The sequence below is a fragment of the Gossypium arboreum genome, chromosome 6 (assembly GCF_025698485.1).
Source record: "Gossypium arboreum isolate Shixiya-1 chromosome 6, ASM2569848v2, whole genome shotgun sequence".
In the NCBI taxonomy this organism is placed as follows: domain Eukaryota; kingdom Viridiplantae; phylum Streptophyta; class Magnoliopsida; order Malvales; family Malvaceae; genus Gossypium; species Gossypium arboreum.
Window position 1 is genome coordinate 104495949 of NC_069075.1, and position 21029 is coordinate 104516977.

Here is a 21029-nt window from a genome sequence, read left to right on the forward strand (position 1 = left end):
TCTCATCAAAATTTGCTCGATTGGATCCAGATGACATATTTTATCTATATGAAAACATTTCAAAATGATCGAAAGCCATCACACTATCAAAGGTTATAAAGTGGCATGTATTTCTAGACTCAACACATACTACATTGAGTCTGAGAACCGACTAAACCTTAGCTTTGACAAATCATATTCAATTTAAGCCAAACTTGCATCTACAGGCCTTAAACCCAACTTAAGGGGCCCTAAAAATAATTTGGAAACATTCTGGGTCAATTTGAAACAAACCAGAAAAGTTATGAAGAAATTAAAAATTTTGGAAATAAGGGTCACACAGCTGTGTGACCAGGCCATGTGACACAGACCAGCCCGTGTGGCAAAAAACATGGTTGTTTGTCTAACACACATGCCCAAGTGGCTAATCCACACGGTCGTGTCCAAGTCTGTGTATGTTTTTGAAATAAGGCCGTACCGCTGTGTCGAAGGTTGTGTCTCAAACTGTGTAACTCACTATTTTAGGACACACAGCCATATCATAGGCCGTATGCCAGACCATGTGAAACCTGCACCTGAAACTTAAAAGATACATAGTTGTGCGAACATACCGTGTGTGACACATGACCGTGTGACAGCCCCTGTCCCAGGTTGTGTGTACCGAAATGTACCTTAACAGTTAAGTTTACCAAAAATATTTTCTTGTGCCTCAAGCATACCATTAGCCAAGCCTTAGACCTATTCCATACTTCTTTAAACAAGACCTAAACATGCTAAAATAATATATACACAACCTATTTCCATCAACCAACTAATGTACCCTCGTTGGTACCACATTTAATTATTCAATCAAACCCAAGCACTAACAAATTCAATATATCAATTATTACTAATTATATATGTATAGCATATCATATTTCCATATATGAACACCAAATTATTAAACACACCATACCAACATCAAAATGACCATTTCCAACTTACTAGTTCAACTACATATTATATCATAATACCACAAGACCTTTTAGTTACATGCCACTTTTAACCAACTCAAAATGCACAAAATAACTACCAAGGTATGGATGATAGTGTGTGAACTCTAGAACTGATCCAACCGATGAGACAATTCTAAGAGACCTAGAAAATAAAATCAACCAAGTAAGCTTAACCTAACTTAGTAAGTTTAGGTAATAACCTAATTACTTCACTGCTCAATTCAAAGTTTTATAAAACATCAATAAACTAAACAACTTGATTCACCGGCACAAAGCCTACTAGGCGCTATGCCCGATAAGTTCATCGACACAAAGCTTGCTAGGCAAAAAGCCCGATAATCACACTGAAATTTAGCCTACTAAGCACTAATTGATAAACTCACCGGTACAAAGCCTGGTAGGCACAAAGCCCGATAACTACACCGGCACAAAGCCTGCAAAGCACTAAGCTTGATAAATTCATCGGTACAAAGCTTACTAGGCACAAAACCCGATAACTACACTGGCACCAAGCTTGCTAAACATTAAGCTTGATAAATTCATAGGTACAAAGCCTACTAAGCACTAAGCTTGATAAATTCACCAATACAAAGCCTACTAGGCATAAAGCTCGATAATTTCATAACAAACCAAATATTCAGTGAAATACCTCAAAATCAATATACAATAATACAACATTAAAATTAAAAGAATTAACCATAATTTACATAATACGAACTTACCTCAATTCCTATGATTTCAAAAACGAAGTTGAAGATTAGTCCAAGATTTTAGCTTTTCCCCAATTTATGTCCAGTTGTTGTTTGTCTTGATCTAAATAATAAATTAACTTAATTAAATGCTTCTAACAACTTCAAATATTAGATTCAAACCTATATTCTATATTTAATATAAATTTTCAACATTACCCCTAAACATTTTAACTTTTAAACAATTTAGTCCCAAATTTCGAAATTAACAAAAATATCATTTTTACTCTCTAGACATACTAACTGAACTTCCTAGGGACCCATACCAGCCCATTTAAATAACAATTCACAATGTTACCATGAAATTTACTATTTCATAAATAAGTCCCTAAATCACATAATTACTAAAAATTACTTAACAAAACTTGTATATTTAACAACTCAACTTAATAATATATTACCTAAATTCAAAACACATTCAAACCCTAACATGGCAAGTCCCTAAACTTTTAACAACTTAACAAATTAATCTTTGGGCTAATTAAACTAAGTTGAAATGAACTCAAAAGTGTAAAATTCATCCAAAATAAAGTTCAAACACATACCATGCACTTAATTTTTGCTTAACAAAAACTCCCCTTCTTACAACAATGGCATTTCGGTTTGGTAAGGAAAAATAAGGAAGATGACACACTTTTTTTTCTAATTGTTTTATCTAACTATTACTTTAATTATTAACTTACAAAAATAACCTTTAAAAACAATTATAAATACGTTAAAACCTATCCATAAACCTCAACTAGCATGTCACATTATATAATTACTACTAAAGCTCCTTAGTTTACATTTTAAAAGTTAATTGGTCCATTTAACAGAGAGAAACTAACTTTTCTTCCTTTTTTCAATTTAATCATTTTCACTTAATTAACCATTTAAACTTCACAATTTCTAAATGAAAAGTTAATATGACTTTAATGTAACCATATAGACATTAAATAAACATTAAAATATTGGCTCACTCATCGAAATCATGATCATGAAACCACTATTTCTGACACCACTGAAAGCAGGTTGTTACATCTGACATCAATGAAGGGTTAATAGAAATTGTCACTTCCCAAAATCTAGGTTAGTAGAAATTAGGTTTGTAGAAATTGGGTTAATGAATCGAAAGTGGTCATGTCTGAAATTTTTTAGATGATATTTTAATCATTTGATAATAAATACGTATCACGGGTAGTGGTTGAGTAGTGGTAGGGCTATCATTGATGACCTGTGTTTGAATCCCTTCTCTTACATTATTTTCTATGTGGTGCAATTTTGTCTCAAACCCCAGTAAAGGTCACACTATGTTTTTAAATTAAATGTTGTAGGAATTATAACAAGCTAGTGAATAGTTAAGTGATTAAATGCTTAGTTAATTTCCAAAAGGTCCTATGTTCAATTCCTTAAATTCTTATGTTTTTATTTAATTTTTGGCTCATAAAACTTCGTTCAAAGCTTATATAATTGTCCACTCCTAGTTAGCATGCAAAGAAAGATTCTTTCCTCTTTTAACTAGTTAACTTTCCCCCAGAAACCCCCTTTTCATTCCATATGTTCCCCTTTAATCCACTTTTCATGCCATTGTCTCCCAAAGCTTCTAATTTCTCACATTTACCAAGCTTGAACCATCCATCCCACCTAAGTTAGCCAACATTCACTTTTTTCTCTCATTTTGGTGTCTCCTCCCCCTCTCTTGACCAATTCTTCTATTGCATCTCCCATGCTCCTCCTTTTTCTGCCATTTTTTTCTTCTTTGAGCTACCATTGCACCTTTTTTTCTCCACTTCTATTCCACCTTCCACCACCATTAGTTAACCACACCACCACCTCACTACCGTCGCACCACCACCTCACCACCACTGTATCACCGTAGGACCATTGCCGTGACCACAATTTTTCCTATTTTTTCTTTTCTCTTCTCAAAAACTCGCCACTTCCACCTTATTATCTATCTTTTTATTTTTTGATAAATCCTTGTTGGAATTTTATTTCTTTTATCCTAAAAAGATCCTTTCCTATCAATTATTTCTTTGATTTTTCCTTTCTCTCCTTTTAATCAATTGATTCAGCAAAGATTCGATTAATGAATAACGTAAGTATGAGATGATATTAGGTACTAAATCATCACTTCTTCCTCATCTTTTTATTAATATCTGAATGTAGTATTAGTGTTAGACATTGTTTTTCTTCGATATTAACATCTCATATATTGATCTTGTGGTGAAGGGTCAATTGCTAGCAACTTGGAATACCTTTGACTTTTGGAAAGTGAATCACATCTTCGATTCTAGTCGAGTAAGCGTAAGTGTGGTATTGGAAATCAAGATTAAACCATTTTTACTTAAAAGGATAATTTAAGAGACGAATTAATGATGGATTATTCATTTTGTGTTTAGATCCAAGATAGATCTAATTAAATCTGGAAGCAGGCGTTAAAAGGAGTTTTTTTCACATCAAAGTTACTTAGATTAGGTGTGGGTTAATTTATTAGAAATATATATAATATTTATTGACCGATTAAATATAATTATTTTATCTGAAACCTTGTTAAAAATCTCTATAACATGAAAAGTTGATAATACACTATGTATTTGAAAAGGGATGTTAAAACTCACAAAAAAGGTAATATTCAGGTAAGTACCTCGAACTATTCGTTTAATGATCTCATGTGTTATTTTATGTTATTTAATGAATGTTTTGATACTATGTACATATTCTCATTTCTCATGACATGTGATATGATGACATTATATGATAGACATAATATTTAAATCATGCCACTGATATTGAAATTGAGATTTAATTGCATGTTAAACATGGCCTACATGATATTATCCAATTTGCATGTTCGACATGCCCATTGTGACAAATGAAATCTTGAAATGAGTAAAATTTGTATATATATATATATATATATATATATATTCATTATGACCGTATCACATGCATGGGGTGGGATATTGTAAGGAGGAAGAATTGGTGGCTTCGTCCACAACCTACGTGATGGCTTCCTCCACGACCTACATGGTGGCTTTGTCCACAACCTACATGGCAGCTTGTTTACAAATATTGGTGGCTTTATCCACATTGGAGTGAGTCGAAACCATTTTTAAATAGAGTTTTGGAAAATGGGAATTGACTTTAAGAAAAACGAAAACGGGAGTCGCCACCAATCTTTTTAGGTGTGATTGGATCACCTTATAAAATGTTCTGTTTTTCAAACATTAATTTTGGTCTACGAAAGTCGAGAAAATGGATTTGGGAGTCGTTTACGTACGAGGAAGGGTTAGCACCCTCGTAACGCCCAAAAATTAGTACCTAATTGATTATCAAGTGTCTTTAATGTTGGAAATTTGAAAGTTTTAAGATGCAAACCTCTTTTAATTAGAATGTCTCAATTTTGAAAATTAAGGCTCACTTATTTCAAACGAGTCAAAACATCACATCCAGTAAGTTAGGACGCAACATTTTAGAACCTTCGAAATTAAGCTCGTCTTTCGAAAATTTCTATCTCAAAACAACAAAACGCCATATCCAGTAAGTTAGGACACTATGTTTTGAAATCTCGAAATAATTGTTTAAGTTTTGAAAACTCAAAATCACTTAGAAGGGTGCTTGACTATTCGAATTCAAAGAGAAAAGTCGAAACCCAGTAAGTTAGGGCACTACCTTTCTCAAAGTTTCCAAACATCAAGCATTGCATTTTATTTTTATTTTTAAAAAAAACCTTGGAATATTATTTTAAATGACGTTTTAGGATGACATATTAATGCATCATGAAGCATAGATGTACAAAATATTTTAACATTTCTATACAAACATAAATAATATCATTATGACAAAACTAAATAACATGAACATACATTTAATGAAAAAAATCATACTAGGGTAAATATAAGATAATAAACAAATAAAAACATGAGTAAACTAAAAGAAAAATATAATACATGCAAAAATTATACAATAATATATATCATAAAATAGCACATAAAAGAAATAATTAAACATAGCATATAAAAAAATGAAACTATGCACAAATAAGATAAATGACATACACTAAAAATGAATAAATAGAACATTTACAAATTATAAAAATATAATGCAATAGTTCAAAATACATGAAATGATAATATAATATATATACATGCATAGAAAATATATATTTGAAAATAAACTGTATAAAAAGGTTAAATATTATAATATATAAAATACATAATCAAATGCATAAAAGATAGGAATAAATATACATATTTGAAAAATGAAGAAATTAAAATAAAAAAGGGTTGAAAAACTAAGATAGACGAAGAATAAAATAAGAACAAACCACAGAGAGTAAAAACGCAAGAGGGAGAGAAATTTGAGTGAATGCTCTCAAGAGTTCTTATTGCTTCCCAAAAACTCAAGTGATTTACAATGAAGGGAGAGGCCTCTATTTATAGTTGAGCCTCCCTAAATCCAACGGTACAGATCAATTACATCAACGGTTAAGATTAAAGGATATCTACAAATTAAATCTCCAAGATTACAAGATCATATTTTCAAGATTGCATATCATATCTAAGATTGTATCATACCTAAGATTGCATATCATATCTAAGATTCCATATTCTTAAAGATTATATTTTCATATGAGTCAAGCTTATAGATGGACCTTAAATCTTTTCAAGTAATGAGCCATTTTGATTGGGCCAAATTATATGTTTGTAATTTTGTACTGGACTTGGACTTTGTTTTATTTTTTTTTATTTTTTTTTGAACTTATTTCTGGGCCCAGGCAAAATTGAGTGTCTACAGAGTGTTTGGATGAACGAGTTATGGGGAACTCTTTTTGGAGTGTAACGGTGATGGGTCGGATGCTTTATAAAAACTTGCATAATTGTTTTACGAGAATTGCACTATCATGATCATGTACATCAAATTCGAATATGTTATATGATGAATATGTGTTTACTTGTTATTTAACTTATTGTTATTTAACTTGTTATAAGACTCACATTGAGCTTAAAAGCTCACCCCTTTTAGCTTTCTGATTTTACAAATAACCCGAGGTTAGGATTCGATGACTGTATTTGGAAGAGTTTCTTAGAATTATTTTTAAATTAAAGTAATTTAATATTTATTTTGATATTTTGAGTTTGTAATAAGTTTGAGTATGGACTGTGGCATGAGACATTACATTAGGGATTTTATTATGATTTACATGACTTGATTGCATGACATTAAGTTTTAAAAACGAAATAAGTTAGCATTTGATGAGATTTCATATGAAATTCGATTTTAAAATAAAATTTGTCAATAATATATTTTTCCATTATATTTCGAAAAAATGAGTTTTAATAAAATTAGACTTAGTTTTCAAAATTATTAATGTTTACAAATGAGTTTTCTAAAGATATTTGATTTATGAAGGTAATATGTTTTTATTTCGAAATAATGACGAATAACCAAGTTCTCTTAATTTTAAATAAAACGACAAGTGATTTAGAAATATGATTGAAAACTCAAAATAGTTTTGAATAAATGATTGAATGTTTACAATTGAGATATTATTTATTTGATTCCTAAAATTTACACAGTTTTTCGAAATTAAAATAAACATTTTATTTCATTTTTTGAATTGATAAACCAATAACTTTTAAATATTTTTTCAAAAATTTCGAAAGTTTATTTTGGCCATTATAATGGACAAATGTTTTTGATATGAGATTGAAAATAAAGTTGAACATTCGATTTTACTAGTTTTGAACGAACTACACAAATGGTTTAAAAAGTATGTTTGAAACTACGAAAGTTTTTCTAGGCCATTCAGTGGCCAATGTAGCTTTCCAAATTCGGTCATAACGATTAGGTCGGGTTTGCATTGTTACAGTAAGTATTGTTGTTTCAGCTACTTTGAAAATGAGAGATACTAAATGTTTGAGGAAAGACTCTCATATTCTTCAAGGCAAAGGAAGTAAATTCAAGGTTAGGGCTACCTCTTGTGACTTAGCTGCTGATGCAATGTCAAAAGTGGTTGAAAAAACCGAGTCTGACAGTATAATTACAGACTCAAATTTTGGATAGGAGACTTCGACAGATCCAAGCATGGTGGCCACCCCAGATGTTTAAGGTGTGTTTGTTTGACTCATTATTTTATTTACTTATTTAATGATATCAAGTCTTTTTGTTTGGAATTGTCAAGGGTGTGCGTCTCCCAAGTTTTCTTGTATTGTTAGGGAGTACTTTATGGAGTTTGAGATTGATGTAGTTGCTTTACTTGAAACGAGAGTTAGTGGTCTAAAAGTTGATGAAATCATTTACAGGATTGGTTTGGATTGTTCTCATAGAATTGAGACTCGGGGTTTCGCCGGGGGTTTTTAGATTTGTTAGAAGAATAGTATCTAGGTCCAAATTATTCATAATGATCCTCAGTTTGTTCATTATCGTTTTGGGAAGACAATGGGATATGCGAATATTCTGGTGACATTTATTTATGGATTTCCAGATAAACAGAAATGTAAAACCTTATGGGACCGATTGGATCATATTGCCCGTTCTGTTAAAGAGCCTTGGTCTCAATGGGAGATTTCAACTCACTGTTTTCTTCGAATGAAAAGAGAAAGGCTAGACCAATTGTTTCTGGTTATAGGTTATTTTAGAGTTTTATCCTTAATAATGGTTTAAGGGACCTTGGATTCAAAGGCCCACAATTCACTTAGAAAAGAGGTGCAACTTTTGATAGACTTGACTGAGCAATCGGGAATAATGAATAGTGTCGTTCCTTCCCTGATGCAACTATGTTTAATCTACCTCATCTCACCTCGTACTCATAATCATACCTCTTGAGCAAAACCTTTTCGATTTCTTGCCTCTTGGATTTTTTATTTGAATTTTGCTCAAGTCATCCGCGATAATTGGAGAAATTGGTCGAAGTTATCTGGTAATCTCATTTCCCATACTAATGGTTTTAAAATATGGAATTCTAAGGTTTTATAGTCATATATTTCAAAAGAAAAGGTCAATAGCTCATTGGTTAGGAAGGGTTCAGGCTGCCTTGGATTGGAGATGGTCTAACTCTCTTCTGGATCTTGAAACTGACTTAAGGATGGAATATGAGAAAATTCTTGATGATGAAAAATTATTTTAGAGGAAAAAGTCAAGATTGGATTGGATTCAATTTGGGGATCGTTATACGAAGTTATTCCATGACAAGGCTCTTATAAGGCGAAATTTCAATAAAATTTCTGCTTTAAAAATTAGAGATAATTGGTGTTATGATAATGAGACTCTCTAGGCTGAGGCGTTTCATTTTTTCTCCTTTCTATTCATTGGATGATTCTCCTTGTATCCTCTTCCCCTTACATAGCTATTTTTCGAAACTTAACTCTATAGTTTTGGATGGTTTATCTTTGAGCATTACTGATGAGGAAGTTCGAAATACGATATTTAGTATAGGTCCTTTGAAAACCCAGGGTCCAGATGGTCTTCATGTTTTTTTTTTTTTAGAATCAATTGGATACAATTGGTTTGGATATATGCTCGTGTGTTCATGGTTTTTTCTCTGGGCAATCTCTTAATTGTTCTCTTAAAAAGACGCTTTTGATCCTCATTCCTAATATTATGAACTCTAAATCTCTTTCACAATATCGTCCTATAAGCCTCTGTAATGTTCTTTACAAGATTGTTACTAAAATAATTACGAACCATTTCAAGCTTATCCTACCTTCCCTTATTACTCAAAATGAGGTTAGTTTTGTGCCAGAAAGGCAAATCACAGATAATATTATAATTGCCCAAGAAATTGTGTACTCAATGTGTATTAAAAAAGGGAACAAGTCTTTGATGGCCATCAAAGTGGATCTAGAGAAAACATATGATCGTCTTCGTTGGGACTTTATTTAGGATACTCTATTGGACGTTGGTTTCCCTTTAACTTTAATTAATGTCATCATGGAATGCATCATGTCGGTCTCTATGCAAATTGGATAGAACAGAAGGCTTACTAATGAGTTTGTACGTAACAAAGGCATTAGGCAAGGTTGTCCACTGTCTCCTTATATCTTTGTTCTTTGTATAGAGAGACTAGGTCAATTAATCCATAGAAATATTGGGGAAAAGATTTAGAATCCTATTATTTTGGGAAAGAATAGACCACCAATCTCACATATTTTCTTTGCAGATGACCTCTTCTTGTTTGTTGAAGCTAATGTTGATCAAACGTATATGATTAAGGATGCCCTTAATACTTTTGGAGTTGCTTCAGGTCATAGAGTCAATGACTCGAAGACTACGGTGTTCTTCTCGAAAAATTTAGAGGTTAACAATGCTAATGCTATTTTTAAAAATCTTGGATTTCGCCAATCTGATGATTTTGAAACTTATCTAGGAATGACTTTGTTTCACAAGCGAGTCATGAAGAATACTTTTAACTTTATCATAAACAAGGTTAGATGAAAGTTGGATAGTTGGAATGCCAATATGCTCTCAATGGATGGACGGGTCACTTTAACACAGGCTATCTATAGTCAATTCCATATTATTTTATGCAAACTGTAAAGATCACTTATGGTATTTGCGTAGATATTAAGATAGATAGGGGTTTTATCTGGGAGAGGTCTAATTCTAGAAACAAGATGGCCTTGGTAAGTTGGGAAGATTGTTGCCAACCCTTGTCAAATGGGGGTCTTGGATTATGACGTCTTAGAGAACAGAACGATTCTATTTTGCTTAAGTTGGGATTCAACCTACTTACAAATAAGGAAACGCTATAGGTTAGAGTCGTCCGAGCAAAGTATAAGATTACTGAGGTAATCCATGTTTATATTTACCGCAGTAATTGCTTGTTCGTATGGAAATCGCTTTAAAAAATTTGGTTTTTGCTACGCCAAAGTCTACTCTAGTTTGTTGGGGATGGGAACCTTGTGAAATTTTGGACTGATAATTAGTTAGCGGATCCTCTTCTTAATTATTGTCCCTTTCCATCTCTTGTTGATGCTTCTATCACTATGAATGAGGTCGTTTCTACAGATGGAAATTGGAATTAGGATTACTTACATTGTTTTTTGGACAGTGATATTATTTCTTATATTGCTGGAATCCCAGCCCCGAACTCTTTGGTTGGTCAGGATGCACTTATATCAAAATGGTTTCCAAATGATATTTATACAATCAAATATGCTTATAGTGTGCTATTGAAAAACTCTATTAACCCTTTAGACAACAAATGGAAGCTTATTTGGACCTTGGATGCTCCTTAGTGGGTTCGTCAGTTCCTTTGGTTGGTTCTCAAGGAACGACTATTAACTAACATGGAATGCTGCAAACGAGGAGTTTCGATGGATCCTTCTTGTGTGATTTGTGGGGAAGTTGAGGAATCTTGTATTCACATCTTAAGAGACTGCTGCCTAGCACGAAAGGTTTGGAATAGTATTATCCCCCTATCCTCTCTTTTCAATTTTTTTTCTTACTCCTTGCAGGATTAGATTTTGGCAAATTTGAAGAATGATTTTGGCCTAGAATATGAGGATGTGATGTGGCAATCGCTCTTTGGTATTATCTGCTGAAAACTTTGGAAACAAAGAAATCTTAGGATTTTCTAAGTGACCCCTTCTAATGCTACCAATGTTATACAATTTGCGTGGGTTTAGAGGAACTATATTAAGCTGAAGCCTAGAAGACCAAGTGGTTCTAAGAGTAATCAAAGTGGAAATTGTATGTGGATCCCACCACACACTAGATCTATCAAAATAAATGTCAATGGTAGGTGGCTTTGGGGAATTGGGACAAATATGATATGGACGCTTTTACTGCAATAGGAATTTTAGTTGTATTTATTATATCAGGTTTTATTAAGAGTTTTAGTTTTACTTATTTTCTCTATTATATTACATTTTAATTTCCTTCATAAATCTAGGTTAGAAATTCTATTAGGACTCTTTTCTTTGTTATTAACAGTCTATAAAATGCTGTCAATATGAAATAAAGAGATAATCAATTATTCTATAAAAAAACGTTATTTTGAGAAGGGGTTCAGTCAAAGACGAATCTGCCTTTTGAGTAACCATAGGTCGAAGCAAGAATTCTTTCTCGTCTAGACTTGTGACTAGATCCTACGCCAAGATACATAACAACTTGGTATCTGAGCCAGCTGTCATGGGTGACAAAAAGACTTTGATAACCAAGCTGAAGGCTTTCATGGAACAAATGGCTACAAGGCAACAAGCATTAGAGGAACAAGTGGAGATATTATCTCTTTCAATCCAAAAGATCATGAAAAGGGATTCAAAAAAAAAATAATGAAGAACAGGGCAGCAACGAATGCAGGAAAAGGAACTCAGACGCGCAACACAATGGGTGCATGATGCCACGATACTCTAAGATGGAATTTTCCACTTATGATGGTGTTGAAGATCTTTTAGGGTGGCTAAAAAGATGCGAATTTTGTTTTGGCAATCAACGAACTAACGAAGAAGACAAAGTAGGCTTAGCTTCATTCCATCTCTTAGGAGAGGCACAATTTTGGTTTGATCAAATGGAAGAAGAGGAGACAAATCTTGATTAAGGGCGCTTCAAAGAGTGTTGTCATGTAAGGTTTGGGCCGCCTATGAGTAATAACCCCTTAGGGGAACTTGCCAACTTGAAACAAACTGGAACTGTAGAGGAATATCAATGCCAATTTCAATCACTATTGGCTAGGTCTGCTGATCTTAAAACTTGACAACAAGTAAACCTTTTTACTGTCAGTTGGTAAAGGAACTTAGTATTGATATTGAGATGCAACAATAGGAAAACCTTGGAGTTGCAATGAATATGGCTCAAACATTGGAACGTAAACAAAATGTCTTTTCCAAATTGTCATCTCGAGCCATCCTAAACTGGCCAACTTCCCAAAACACTGGCAGCAATTCAATCATTCCAACAACTAAAAGCATTGCAAAGGGAGGGGGACAAACAACAGAACCAATAGGGAACAACGGCAAAATAGGTTCTTCTGCAACATTTATTAAGAGATTGACACAGACAGAAATGGCGGAAAGAAGGGCTAAGGGGCTATGTTATAATTGTAACGAGTCTTATTCCATGGCACACAAATGTAAAAGGTTATTTTGGATAAAAGTACCAGATGTTGGAGGCACGCAAGATAATGATGAGATAGATGATTTTGGGTAAGTTCTAAAGTTTATTCTGAATTTGAGCTTAAGGACAAGCTCAACTCCGAGAAGGGAGTAATGATATGGACGTTTTTATTGCAATAGGAATTTTAGTTTTATTTATTTATTATATCAGGTTTTATTAAGAGTTTTAGTTTTACTTATTTTCTCTATTATATTATGTTTTTATTTCCTTCATAAACTCTAGGACTCTTTTCTTTGTTATTAATAGTCTATAAAAGGCTGTCAATATGAAATAAAGAGATAAGCAATTATTCTATAAAAAAACAAACGTTATTTTGTGAGGGGGTTCAGTCAAGAATGAATCTGCCTTTTGAGTAACCATAATTCTTTCTCGTCTAGACCTGTGACTAGATCTCACGCCAAGGCGCATAACAAAATATTGGAAGATGCAGTATTGAAAAAGCTGAACTTTGAGTTATTTATGATAGCCTTCACCTTGCATGGGACTTTAACTGGAAGAAAATTATTTTTAAGACTAGCTACGCTCAGACAATTAAAGGTATTCATGGGGATTTTAAAGAATATGAGAATAGAGATTTAGTATTACGTATCCAAGAATTATACAAACATAATTGACAAATGATCATTAAGCAAATCTCAAGAGAAGCGAACTTTTCCCCCCATATCCTGACTGGTCAAATGCAAGAGTTTTCGTTTGGGCCTCGTGTGTTTAATATTGCTCCTACTAGAGTTGTTGATCAAATTCGATTAGATATTTCTTCTCTACTATCTATTTCTAATGTTGTTTCTAGTTAAGTGTAATTGACTCTATTTTCTTTCTACCAAAAAAAAAATATTCAAAACTTGTTATTACCATCTAAGTATATTTTTCATTCATGATAATGGTTGAAATTCCAATATATTTCTAAAGCCTAAACTAATTAGGAATTAAGAAATGCATTCCAAATCCTATGCTTAACTTTGCTTTTTGGTCCCCTTCACAAAATCTAGCATACTGTTGTCGATAACAAAAAAGATACAAGAATCAGATATATTGCCAACAACATAAGAGTAGTTAAGTTCCTTGTTGGCATCCAAAAATCAGGGTTCAAACCCCGCTGTCGTCATTCCCCTCCGCAAACCCAAAAGAAAATCATATATATTATGATAAAGTCGGCTAACAAGTTGAGACAAAAACACTGGGTAGAAATTGCAAAGCACAGATTTTTCTATCATGGTGTCCACAGGCAAACTCCACTCCCATTGGTGGCTGCTGCTAACATCCCAACTTCATATGGATGTGCATCAAATCTCCAGGGAATTGCAGGCAATTGTGGACTCTGTAATGTCATTACACTTGTTCTTTGTACTGGAGAGATTACATCAATACCTTTTCTCATGTTGCCAATGAATATGCATGAATCATCCCACCCCCATATACCTCTGCTTATACCAAAATGAAAAACACTCAACCATACACAACAGAACATCAAGCAAGTAGATTACTTTGAGAAGAACACGAAAGACAGGCAAAAAGCCTACCGGAAACTAAGATTCAAAGTTCCTGTTGAATTATCATGGTATATCATAGAAGTGTCTTCATAATTGAATCCACTTGTTATACCAACATTGTTGTCCAAACTATGTTAAATGAGAAAAAATATTAGAACCAATTGAACAAATGTTAGAAAAGCATCTATCTACATAAACATGCCAAAAGGAGGATACAGTTAGTAAACAAGGTAACATCTTAGGAACCACCTAATGCTAAAGACATCCTCAAAATAATAGAAGCTATGTATCTCAACATAAAGTACATCCATTCAAGTCAATCATAATATGACATACAATACAGTTTGTACTGCAACAACAACAACAACAAAATTAAAAAATTGGTTTAAGAAAGAGAAGTTAATACCTTGTTGTTGCAAGAGAGGTTCCAGAGGGTGAGAAGTAAGCAGAGTTAACAGCCCTACCATGGCTCACAGTCTTCATGGTTTTCGGTTTCTGAGACCTCGTGCTCCTTAAATCCCAAATGCAAGCAGTTCCATCTGTTGAACTGGTTGCCATAATGTTGGGGTTTTGTGGATTGAAGCTTATGGTGTTGATAGTATCTTCATGAAGCATCCAGTTTCCGCTGGATTTCCCAGTCCGAACATCCCATTCAATCAACACTCCACGACCCTCCGAGAAATATAAGCTCCACAAATCATTTGGCTGTTGAGAGAGGCAATGTATAGTTTTATCACAATAATGCACCACATCAAATACTTCCTTCTCAGCATCCATTAATCGAATAAAGCCATCATGGCCGCTGCTATAAATCTGCATCCCAATGCAACAAGAAAAACATCTTATATATGCATTCCCTTTAGCAATTTGTTAGCCTGAAATCACAAACTAAAAATAAAATCTTGGTTGGAACCCCAAAATACCTTTGACATTGAATATCTTTGAACCGAAATCCCAGAAATAGCACCAGTATGCGGGCCATAAATATATATTCCATCATCAATTTCATCCTCAGAATCCATATTCAAAAATGCTATATTCCCAATTTTGTTCCCCACTGCAATCATACGAATACCAGTACAAGGGAAAAACTTAACCTCCATGATCCTTCGGGGCATTGGCCATGCTACATTCTCTGGTTTCAAATCCATTGATTTCAGCCAGGGATCACTCTTCTTATTATCCAAATGCTCATCAAACTCTTCTTTAACTAGTGATTCAAAAGCCTCACTTTTGCAAGAATCCAAAGTGCCTTTCTCACTAAAACCACTAAAGTTCCCATCTTTAACGTCTTTAGCACCATTAAACTCTTCATTTTCTGGAAATCCAGCTTGAGTTTCCTCAGCAATACTCAAAATTGTATCAACCAGCACTTGGTTAGATTCTTTTTCATATCCTATGAAAGCATCTATCATACTAATAGGTTTTAGGAACTTATCGGACAAACCCTTTGAATCCGGTGGCTTAACTCTTGTTCTCGGTGACCGTCGAGTTACGATCGGGTTCACCATTTTGGGTTTCTTCACTTGTTTTGTTCTGCAAGCAATCATAAAAATTTAAAAATAAGACAATCTTTACGTTATTTTCTTTGTAACAAAAATGGGTGAAAAACAAAGATGGATTTCGTTACTTTTGGCGTTTGGTAGCGGCAGAGAGAATAGCTGCTTTTGAGCGGATATTGAGTGCGGCCACCATTTCAGCATTTCTCTTGATATTTTCAAGCCTTTTACGTTCATACTCTGTTAGTTTCTGAGACACCATGGAAGACAACGAGACGATACGAAAGGGAAGGGGGGAGGGGGGCTCATGTTTTATTGGATATGATTGGAGGGTTTGGGCCGGAAGATTTTAACCCCGTATGTTTCAACCAATAAACCTTTAATAATAGGTAATAAATTATGAAAATAAATTATATTGGGATGATTCTAAAAGAATAAGTTTTAAGTATTAATAAAATTTTATCATGTCATCTAAATTTAAAGATAACAAAATATTATTATATATTTTTATATTTTTATATTTTTATATTTTTAATTTAATTTAAATTTGATTAAATTATTTAAAATAATTAATTTTAAATTATAAACAAATATTTTTTCTTTTACAATTTTAATCATTTTGTTTTTTCTTGTTCAAAAGTTAATATTTTTTATTTTTTGCAATCAATTTTTTAAATTTAATTTCCACACCGTGGATTTTTTTTTTTCCATTTTAAATTGTTTTCCGTTTTATATTATACATTTTTAAAAGGAAAAATATATTGCATTCAATCATCGAAATAAAAATTGGGTAAATTTTAAAGTTTTTATTTTATTTCATTTTTATTTTAATTACTTATGTTTTAAAAAATAGAGTTGGATAGTAAGTTGAATATGAATGAGTATATAATAATAATTTGTTTATTTAAATTTTAATGATGTGACGAAATTTTATTGGTGCCTAAAAACTACACTTTTTAGAATAATCCTTATATGACTTATTCTCTTAATAATAATAGACATCAAAATCAACTCTTTGATAATTATCCTAATTTAAAAAAAATTAAGAATTGTTTACACTGAAGCTTGGAAAGATCCTTCGATGGTATTGGAAAGTGACGGCTGATTTGGATTCGGATCCAAAAACTTCTTAGAAGGAAAGATTGTTTGGTAACCAATGTAATTCGAGGAGCGTTCATTTAGAATAGATTTGGATCAAGAAGATGACTTTGGTTTTTCCAAGAGGATATTACAAAATCTTTTGTTAATGGCATTCCTTCTATTGAAATCTCTGATTGAGTGAATCTGTTATTAGTCAATGATATGACTAATACGGTGATGATTAAGATGTTAGACTGAAACATTGGGTATACCACACTCCAAAATAAAGAGTATTCTCTTTGTAACCTATCTAAACCATTTCATCTAATGGACATAGAGAATGGGTATATTTTAGCTAAGTTCCAGAATTCCGACGATTTTGAGAAAGTTCTTTCTCAAGGACCCGAGATCATTTTTGGACATTACTTAATGGTTCAGCCATAGTCTATTAATTTTGATCATGTAAAGCCTTTCCCTTGTGTTGTAATGTCGTTGATCCATCTTCCGGGGCTTCTGGGTCACATGTACAAGAGGAAACTTTTGTAGGAGATTGGAGGGATGGTTGGTAAGGTTGCAAAACTAGATTTCAATAATAGTAACAAAGCAAAGGGCATATTTGCACCTATGGCGATCTATGTCAATCTGGACAAGCCTTTGGTCTTATAGGTACTGATTAATGGAACTATTCAGAGAATTGAATATGAATATCCGCCTACGGTTTGTTTCTCATGTGGATGTTACGGACATGTCAAAGAACTTTGCAAAATAAAGAAAATTGTTCCGAGTATAGATGATAGCGCAATTGCAATTGCTAGTTAAACCCATATAACGGATACCTTGATCATGGAAGACGGTGTTGCTAGTAAGACAAATCTTTATGGCCGTGGTTTCTTGTTGAGCAGAAAAAGAGGCAAAATTTTAGTGGTTTTCAAGGGACTGAAGCCACCAATCAGGGGAATATGGTAGTCATATCTAGGTTTAATGCTTTGGTCAACATTAATGGAAAAGAAGGAATCTAGGTAAAACGCAGTAATGGGGATTCTGCCAATTTTTACGAAGATAGGGTTGCTCGTCCAATGTCTGGAAAGAAGGATGGAGTGGGCCAGTCTGGTATTGGAGCGGTAGTAGGGCTTAAAGTGTAACACCCCTCGCCCGTATCCGACGCTGAGACAGGGTCGAGGTGCTACCGGACTTAACTCAAGCATATGCATATAAAACCGGACCATAAATTTCTTTTAACTTGAAACTTCTCGTTCTCATGCATTATGTCCCTTGAACACGAGGCCCAAAATATACATTAGAAACGGTTCGAGACTAAACCGAGAACTTAAGAAAAACTTGGAAAATTTATGCTTTAAGGCTCCACATACCCGTGTGGGCATAGACCATGTGGTCACACACACCCGTGTGGCTTGGGACACGCCCATGCCCTTAGTCCGTGTGCAACACTGACTTTAAAACACGGCCATGGCACACGCCCGTGTGGCCTGCCCGTGTACAACACTGACTTAAAATTTTAAGTGTAGGGGACACACGGCCATAACACACACCTATGGAAGTGAGCCATGTGTCACACACGGCCTAGACACACACCCGTGTGTCTAACCATGTGGACCCTAATAGGCTATTTTCTGAGCCTTTGGTCACCCTTTTCACCACTTATACATAATGGTTACCAAATACAAAGCAAAACATGATTATACTCTTATAAATGATCTTAGAAAAACTTATTGCATGGAAACCTCATATCATTGGTTTCATACATGCTAGATTATTTTCCCATCTTGAATTTATGGTTTTCCATGTCACTATAACACATTCAAAATTGGCTCGTTCTTATGACTCATTGCCAATTATAAACAAACCATCACATATGAATATAAACATGCATAGAATTGTAGGTTATAGCCTACTTCAAAATAAGCCAATTGCCATGGCCATAGACAAAAAGATAGGTATATCTTTACATGCCTACATTTGGCAAATCAAATGACATATATAACAAAATACCCAAAGGTTCTATATAAGCCATTGAACAAAATAGAAATGTCTTTATACCACAGCTGGTCTATTTGATAGTGTGCTGGCTCTCCAACCGTCTTCCAATTACGAGTCCTTAAGCTCTAAAAAGCAGGGAAAAGAGAGGAGCAAGCATTTACATGCTTAGTAAGCTCGAATAACCATAAAGTAAACTTACCAAGTAATTACCATACATCCATAATAGATAAGGAAACCAACAAGTATGAAATGGTTCTCTATCACATGCACTCAACCAATGAGTTAGTCACATAACAAAACACCATGTAATTTATCTTAGATGAGCTCATCATTCAACATTTCATTTTGTACATGTATTTCATGTTAATCCCGTTGAATGTCTAGAAAATCTTGATAGAATATCCATTAACCGTCAATTCATAAGGATGATCATTTCAGGTGTGCACTTCCGCGAACCTCACATCTTATGGTAGGATTACTAGTCCAGGCTAAGTCCCCCATATCGTAAACTCATAAGGTGATGTCGGGATTACCAGTCCAGGCTAAATCCCTTATTGTGAAAAACACCTTTAATGAGCTCAAATCTGAATTACCAGTCCAGGCTAAATTCAGAACCCGATCGGATTACCCGTCCGGGCTAAATCCATAATGCACATGTATTCTTCGGGAGGCTAATCATCCAAAAACACCCGTCTAGGCTAGATCCTTTTCATAATTGAGATCAGCAGATTACCCGTCTGGGCTAAATTCTTTCTGCGACACATGCAGGGTCTCATTACACATGTAAAACATAGTTTATCCATCGAATTCCCTTTTTAACCTCAACCGGGACAAATTTTTCAACACATCATTATTAAGAATGCATTTCATGAAATCTTATGCCATCAATAAATGCAATCGTCATTCATTCACAAATCATATAGTTAGGCATATTAGGAGTTTACTTTAAGTTATCCGAACTTACCTGGTATTCATTTTGGTGCTGTGTTTCGGTTATTCCGAAACCTTTCGTTTTCCTCGATTGACCTCCGAAATTTGTTCCTCGGGGATCTATTACAACAAAATTAAATAATTAACACTCCACATTATACATTTCAAGTCTAAATTTCACCCCTAGTCCAAATGACCGTTTTGCCCCTAACCTTTTACATTTTTACGATTGAGTCCCTAGGCTCGTATAATGAAACACATGCAATTTCTACCTTACCCAAGCCTAGCCGAACACTTTTCCCTCTTATAGTAGCTCACGTTTTCCATTATTTTCACATTTCTACCACACATTTTACAACTTTTGCAAAAAGGTCCCTTTTGGGGTTTTTCATGAACAACTAGGAAAAGATGTTTAACACACATCCAAGTTTCATATTCCTCCATAATCCATCAAAATACAAGTAACTCATGCATGGGTAAATTTTTAAACATGAACCCTAGCATGAAATATGGGTAGAAATGGTGAGAGCAAGCTACCGAAATTTCAAAAATACAAAGAACATTAAAAATTGAGCTTGGGAGCGCTTACTATTGAGCTTGAAAAGCTTGAAAACCCTAGCTGAGAGTTTCAGCTGGTACAAGGGAGAAAATGGCTGATTTTTGTTTCATTTTTCCTATTTTATTTCATTAAAATGCCAAATGACCAAAATGCCCTTAAGCCCTTTCTTTAAAATTTCATCCATGCAAGCTCATTTTTGTCCAAAAACTTAGAAATTGGGAAAATTTCTCTCCAAGACCTTCTAATTTATAATCTAAATCAATTTCATTAAATTGCTTCTAGAATCCAAGTTTTGCAATTTATTCAATTTAGTCCCTAATTTCCAGTTGGACACCTTACTCAAAGAATTTCTTCATGAAACTTTAACACATGCATATGCTCATATTCTAGGCCTCATAATAATCATAAAATAAATATTTTGATGTCATATTTGTGGTCCCGAAATCACTATTCCAACTAGGCCCTATTTTGGGATGTTACACGAAAGGGGTTCCAAGGAAATGGATTTGTGTGGGCCCAACTAAGAGTGGGGTCAATTTAAAATCTCAAGGAAAAAGATTTGGGGAATGGGAAAAGTCAATTGGTGGGGCCTTCTCTGAATGGTGTTGACTTAAGGAAAGATCCAAGAGGATTTGGCCATACAAATAGAT

At 33.8% G+C, this 21029-nt stretch overlaps 2 protein-coding genes across 6 annotated transcripts in view; one reads left to right on the forward strand and one right to left on the reverse strand.

Annotated features, from left to right (window-relative positions):
• Window positions 1–7512: 7512 nt before the first annotated feature.
• Window positions 7513–21029, forward strand: part of LOC128294102 (uncharacterized) — a 30902-nt gene continuing 17385 nt past the window's right edge. For 3 of the 4 annotated variants that reach the window (XR_008284360.1, XR_008284359.1, XM_053030027.1), the window contains exon 1: window positions 7513–7817. Coding sequence is in view for 1 of the 4 variants with exons in the window: in XM_053030027.1 (XP_052885987.1) it covers window positions 7809–7817 (9 nt within the window). In the remaining 3 variants the exon portion in view is untranslated. Of the gene's footprint in view, window positions 7818–11163; window positions 11558–21029 lie in introns of those variants that run through there. The other variant, XR_008284361.1, reaches the window with a different exon arrangement.
• Window positions 13666–16196, reverse strand: LOC108486609 (uncharacterized). Of its 2 annotated transcripts, XM_017790743.2 has the most exons (5): window positions 15944–16196; window positions 15237–15849; window positions 14720–15126; window positions 14344–14442; window positions 13666–14244 (listed from the first exon to the last, which is right to left on the reverse strand). In XM_017790743.2, the coding sequence occupies exons 1-5, from the start codon at window positions 16072–16074 to the stop codon at window positions 14034–14036; spliced, it is 1461 nt and encodes a 486-aa protein (XP_017646232.1). In that variant the 5' UTR covers window positions 16075–16196; the 3' UTR covers window positions 13666–14033. The 2 variants fall into 2 exon arrangements, with proteins under 2 accessions (XP_017646232.1, XP_017646233.1); XM_017790744.2 differs by lacking the exon at window positions 14344–14442 and having other exon boundaries at window positions 15944–16195.

Excerpts from the sequence above, each read along its gene's own strand:
- LOC108486609 (XM_017790743.2), bottom strand. The coding sequence starts at position 16,074 with ATGGTGTCTCAGAAACTAACAGAGTATGAACGTAAAAGGCTTGAAAAT. Across the intron at positions 15,850-15,943 it reads GCCGCTACCAAACGCCAAAA|AACAAAACAAGTGAAGAAAC; the intron begins GTAACGAAATCC and ends GATTGCTTGCAG. Across the intron at positions 14,443-14,719 it reads ACCTCTCTTGCAACAACAAG|TTTGGACAACAATGTTGGTA; the intron begins GTATTAACTTCT and ends CATTTAACATAG.